This window comes from Oncorhynchus kisutch, linkage group LG14 (genome assembly GCF_002021735.2).
Source record: "Oncorhynchus kisutch isolate 150728-3 linkage group LG14, Okis_V2, whole genome shotgun sequence".
In the NCBI taxonomy this organism is placed as follows: Eukaryota; Metazoa; Chordata; class Actinopteri; order Salmoniformes; family Salmonidae; genus Oncorhynchus; species Oncorhynchus kisutch.
The window spans coordinates 41,911,394-41,917,489 of NC_034187.2; the positions used below are offsets into that span (position 1 = coordinate 41,911,394).

Here is a 6,096-nt window from a genome sequence, read left to right on the forward strand (position 1 = left end):
ACTGAGGAGTGGCTTCCGTCTGGCCACTGTAGTATAAAAGCCTGATTGGAGTATAAAAGCCTGATTGGTGGAGTGCTGCAGAGATGGTTGTCCTTCTTGAAGGTTCTCCCATCTCCACCGAGGAACTCTGGACCATTGGGTTTCCTCGTCACTTCCCCGAACAAGGCCCTTCTCCCCCGATTGCTTAGTTTGGCCGGGGGGCCACTATGAAATCTTAGTGGTTCCAAACCTCTTCCATTTAATGGAGGCCACTGTGTTCTTGGGGACCTTCAATGCACTGTAGCAGACAGAGGTAAAATATGTTTTATATTGGATAGTTAGTAGATATTTGTTCTTCTCTCATCAATAGCTATTTAACCAAGCATGCAATGACTATGAAAATGGTATACTCTGAATCAGAGGTGGATGGAGAAAAATCCACACTTTATATTTTTTATAAATGTAGATTTTTTTATTTTTCAGATTTCAATCTTCAATAGCTTTTAAACATTTTTTATAGCATGCCATGTCTATGGAAATAATATATTCTGAATCAGCGGAGGATGGAGAAAAATACACACCATTTCGATTTTTATGGGGAGGGGTTCAATCTTTAATAGCTCAAACAATTGATTCAGAAAATATATTTTTTCATGGTCATGGCACGCTTTAAGAGCTATTGAAGATTGAAATTTGAAGATGTTTTTTTTAAAGAAATATATGTTAACTAAAAAAAATGTTTTTCTACATCCTCCCCTGATGCAGAATATATCGTTTTCATAGTCGTGGCACGCTTTGCCAAGAGAAAACCGAATATCCACCAAATATCCAATATTTAAAAAAAAATTTGCCTCGGTATTTCGCAGACAGTTTTCTATTGACTTTGAATGAATGGCTCAACGGGTGTCAACAGCTTGAGAATACTCTAAGATTCAGTGCCCTCATCTGGTAGAAAGTAGCCAATGGCAGAATTTTGAGGCTGCATTTACAGATCTCCATTACTTTTAAGTTGCAATGCGTTTGGGCGTCATTTAAAGTGGAACTGACAGCATTTTAGCATCATTAAATCTTATTCAAATCTGTTCATATTCACCCTCAGGAAGAATGACATGTATTTGAATGTTTTTAATGTTTGAGAAATTAGATCTTACATATGGTCATTTTCACATTTTCATACTTTCATGGAATGTTTGGGAATGATGTGGAGTAAAGCATTTGTGAAAATTCTTTAGCAGCCATGGGTTGGACAATTGATAGTACATTTTTGCATTCTGTAATGTTCACTTGAACAGAAACAGTGCTGTACTGAACGACCAGTTGACAAACTGGGAGGTGTTGGGTAGTGGGTTGGGGAACACTGTCAGCATGGCTACCGCCCTTTAAATATGTCCACTCATTGCTTCAGCCCACACCTAGCCACACACACCAAATGTAAGCAAAAATAAGTCAAAGGCTGTTCAAGAACATACAAGAACGTTTTTGGGAAACGTGTCAATCTGTACAAAACGTTCCGCAGTGTAGCAAACGTTCAAGCGAACTGAATGGACCTCAGCACCGGACTCTACACAGACCTGTGCACCATAGTCAAAGCAGTGCTACAGTAAGCTTATATGCAAATAAGCCATACGGCCATCATTCACTTTGAACTGGGCTGTGTGTTTGCAGGCACTAGCAACAACGGCACTTTAGATCATTAGAAAGCATTTGCCAAAAGCCACAAAATACATATACCTAAATCGATTTATGCAAATATGTAAATACCACGGGAGTCATCTTACATTTGGGAATTTTACAGTCCTATTGATCAAACAACCACGAAAATTACAGAATGTTGGTGCCACCTTAATTGGGGAGGATGGGCTCGTGGTAACGGCTGGAACTGAATAAGTGGAAGCAGCAAATCTTACCAGGCCAGCTGTGATTTACAACCTAATACCAAGGAATGTATTGGTGAATGAGTTATATTTGCCTGACTTTCCTAGTTAAATAAAGGTTAAATAAAATCTAATAAAAATACATATTAAACCGGGCATTAATTTCTTATTCTATGTCAATTAATTTTTGAGTGAAATATAACCTATTTTTAAAACCTCTTTTAAAGTTGGTGTTCTAGCATAAACTGGGAATTTGATATTTTTGACTGATATGATTGTTTGTTTTATATCTGCAAGGTAGTTCAAACTGTCTGTTCCAGTTTAAGATTTTACAGTAAATTGATTAAGACTATAATGCTTGACAAAATATATATATTTACATTTTATGCTTTTATTTCGCTTCTGAAATAAAACGATCAGATATAATTACTACGTTTGACGGAGTGTCCAACCAACGTTGTAGAACTGTTTACCGTAGGTGACTTGAATGCGACTCAGTACTCGTTTTTAACAATGGTGTCCGTGGGTAAGTACAGTAGCTAGCTAGTAAATCGGGTATACTAGCGTAGCTATATACTTACACATGGCTCTCTAACAGTCCTTATTTATTGTATTAGTCACACAATGAAACCGAGCTTGCTGGATTGATTATTTACTGAGGTTGAAGCCGATAACTGAATTACAAGAGAAAACGAATTAGCGTTAGCGAGGGCTTTGCTAGGCAGCTTCCGGGTAGCATTATCTAGCTAAGGGAAAGTCAAAAGTTAGTAACTTGTAGCTAGGTTTCAATCAAGGTATAAACGAGTTTGAATATATTTACATGGTCGTTAAATTCACACGTTTTGAAACAGTTCAACAGATCGTGGGGAAATATATAGTAGTAAGATGTAGCTCACCTGTGGCGGCAAAAATACATCTTGAGCAAATGTCATAAGCTAGAGAGCTTTATCTTTTTGTACTCTCACTTTTCTGGCCATAATATCAAATCAAATACACGTGATAGGCAGATGTTATTGCGGGTGTAGCTAAATGCTTGTGCATCTAGCTCCGACAATGCAGTAATATCTAACAAATGACACAACATATACCCACTACACACAAATCTAAGTAGGAATGATTTAAGACTATATATTTGTCAGAGCGGAATGGAATGGACTAAGATAGAAGTATAGAATACAGTATGTGAGATGAGTAATGCCAGATATGTGAACATTATTAAGTGATTGAGATACCGTAGAATAGTATAGAACAGTACAGTGGGGCAAAAAAGTATTTAGTCAGCCACCAATTGTGCAAGTTCTCCCATTTAAAAAGATGAGAGAGGCCTGTAATTTTCATCATAGGTACACTTCAACTATGACAGACAAAATGAGAAAAACAAATCCAGAAAATCACATTGTAGGATTTTTTAATGAATTTATTTGCAAATTATGGTGGAAAATAAGATTTCAAAAGTTTGTGAGGGTTTTAGGTGATAAGACAAATATAATAATTGAGTGGTTGTTGGCAGTGCACATAGGCATTGTTGTTTGTCCAACATGAGTACCATTATCAACTGAAATTGTGTTTATCATAAACTTAGAATTAACAGTTTGAATCCAATTTAATCAAGACAGATGATTGACAGACATTTAATTTCTAGTGGAGGTACTATGCCTCCTGCTGGTAGCTGTGCTGTGGGGCTGCACCAACCCATTTCTGAAGAGAGGCACAGAGGGGATTGAACATGTGAAAAAGGATAGCAAGTTTCTTCACTTCCTGGCAGAGGTTAAGTTCCTGTTTTTAAACATCAAGGTAAATTGACACTTGTATTTGGAGAGGGACTAAAACTTTTTCCATTTAGGCCTATAGTCTTGGATGTAATTCTTAATTGATGCAAATACACTTTCCATGCTTTTCCTGTTATTTATAGCAGATGTAGCCTATAACAACGTGTCCCTTTACATTTGCAGTACCTGATACCATTCCTACTGAATCAGAGTGGGTCCTTGGTGTACTACTTCACTCTTGCCGCCACAGGTGAGCTACATCTTACTACTAAGACATATTGAACTAGAGGATGACTGTTTTACACATCGACTGCTCACAATCTCATCCTCCTCAGGTTTCTCTTATCTCCAAATCGCATGATTGAAGTTGCCCCTAGATGCAGATTTTTCTACCTCACTCTTTTTTTGCCCCCCCACCTCCCCCTCCCCTCATACAGATCTGTCTCTGGCTGTGCCCGTGGCCAACTCCCTCACCTTCCTCTTCACCATGCTCACTGGGAAGCTACTCGGGGAGGAGTTTGGAGGGAAAAGTAAGTGTTGTGTGGTTGTGTGGTCACCACTCTCCAAACATAATGGCACACATTCTACAACATTGCCATCGCTCTCTGGGCTGTTTGGTTAGCCTTAGCACACATTGCATTGAGGATTGTCTCATTTTTCACATGCTGTCTCTGTGTGTTTGTTTGTTGCAGGAGCTGTTGGAGGGATGGTCCTCACCATGGTGGGCATCACTCTATGCATAGTGAGCTCCATCAGTGAGACTGAGAACAAGGGGCAGCAGAATGGCACAAAGGTCTCACCATAGAAATAGATACTGTATCAGCACAGTACTGTATATCTCTATGGGTCTCGCTCTAAAAAAATATGACTAGACACATTTTAAAAGGTTCTATCACACACCACCTAGTTCAAGTTATTGTTTCTTGTCTAGGGTACTTTCTATAGGCTTAGTTATGTCTTCAATAGAAGTGACTTTATGTAACATATTTCAACTACAGCGGTGTTTAGGCTATCCAAAGGGACCAAAGCATATCGCTGTAGAACACAACATTTTGTAACAGATAATGAAAATGACAGCTTCTTATTGGACAAGTTCAAGTAGTAAGCTACCTCCCCAGTCCCTGTTTCAAAACGTTTTCTCCCTACTGGACACAATCCTGACCTACACCAGCCAGGCAGTAGAGTGATTGGACAATATGTAGAAGAGAATGCAAATGAGCTTAGTGGGAACTCATCATGCACAATGTTGTGGCTTTCACACCTTATAACAACTGTGACAGAGTTCAAGTGGGGTTTATTCCAGCCAGGGTCCAGATTTATTGCCTATCTAGTTAAGGCCGAGCCAACCATTCTTGCCACTTTGCTGCCATGTTGTGTGAATACTGCCCATAGAAACACTAGGCTATAGGCCTATAGAAGACCACAGTCAATGTGTTAGTGTTGAACATAGACCAACTAGAGTTCACATCTTGAAATCACAGTGCTGCTACTGTATACCAAGGTCAGAGAAACCGTTATTACATTGTAATGTCTTAATGTAACTTATTTTGATATGCGTTCCATGCAAGGTGATATGTTGAGTGGGGAAAAACTGTAGTCTGTTCGCTGTTTTATTGCACTTTTTATTCAGAAATAATGGCATTTTACCCAAAATGCTTGTACTGTACAATCAGAGGACGTTGCTGTTTTTGTAAGATAAAATATTTCATTTGGTATATTTCCAAGTGTATTTTGATGAAGAGGAATTCTTTACATTCAATGTACACTACCGTTCAAAAGTTTGGGGTCACTCAGAAATACAGTGTAGACATTGTTAATGTTGTAAATGACTATTGTAGCGGGAAATGGCAGATAAAAGGCGTACAAAGGCCCATTATCACCAACCAATCACTCCTGTGTTCCAATGGCACGTTGTGTTAGCCTTTTAAAATGATACATTTAGATTAGCTAATTGATCATTAGAAAACCCTTTTACCATTGTTAGCACAGCTGAAAACTGATGTTCTGATTAAAGAAGCAATAAAACTGGTTAGTTGAGTATCTGGAGCATCAGCAATTGTGGGATTACAGGTCAAAATGGCCAGAAACAAAGAACTTTCTTCTGAAACTCGTCAGTCTATTCTTGTTCTGCAAAATGAAGGCTATTCCATGCGATAATTTGCCAAGAAACTGAAGATCTCATACAACGCTGTGTACTACCCACTTCACAGAACAGCGCAAACTGGCTCTAACCAGAATTGAGTGTGAGGCCCCGGTGCACAACTGAGCAAGAGGACCAGTACATTAGAGTGTCTAGTTTGAGAAACAATCGCATAACAAGTCCTCAATTGGCAGCTTCAGTACCAGCAAAACAAGGGTCTCAACAGTGAAGAGGCGACTCCAGGATGCTGGCCTTCTAGGCAGTATGTGTTCTTTTGCCCATCTTAATCTTTTATTTTTATTGGCCAAGGTCAGCATCCCGGAGTCGCCTCTTC

General features: G+C 38.9%; 1 protein-coding gene across 1 annotated transcript; it reads left to right on the top strand.

The window, feature by feature from the left end:
- Positions 1-2,301: 2,301 nt before the first annotated feature.
- Positions 2,302-5,341, top strand: tmem234 (transmembrane protein 234). Its single transcript, XM_020470359.2, has 5 exons — positions 2,302-2,379; positions 3,496-3,647; positions 3,806-3,872; positions 4,060-4,152; positions 4,315-5,341. Exons 1-5 carry the CDS (start codon positions 2,367-2,369, stop codon positions 4,425-4,427), a joined length of 438 nt encoding a protein of 145 aa, XP_020325948.1. The 5' UTR covers positions 2,302-2,366; the 3' UTR covers positions 4,428-5,341.
- Positions 5,342-6,096: the final 755 nt, after the last annotated feature.

What these genes read in the sequence shown, in the direction of transcription:
- tmem234 (XM_020470359.2), top strand. An exon ending in TCCTGTTTTTAAACATCAAG is followed by an intron (nt 3,648 to 3,805) that starts GTAAATTGACAC and finishes TTACATTTGCAG; the next exon opens with TACCTGATACCATTCCTACT. An exon ending in CTTCACTCTTGCCGCCACAG is followed by an intron (nt 3,873 to 4,059) that starts GTGAGCTACATC and finishes CCCCTCATACAG; the next exon opens with ATCTGTCTCTGGCTGTGCCC.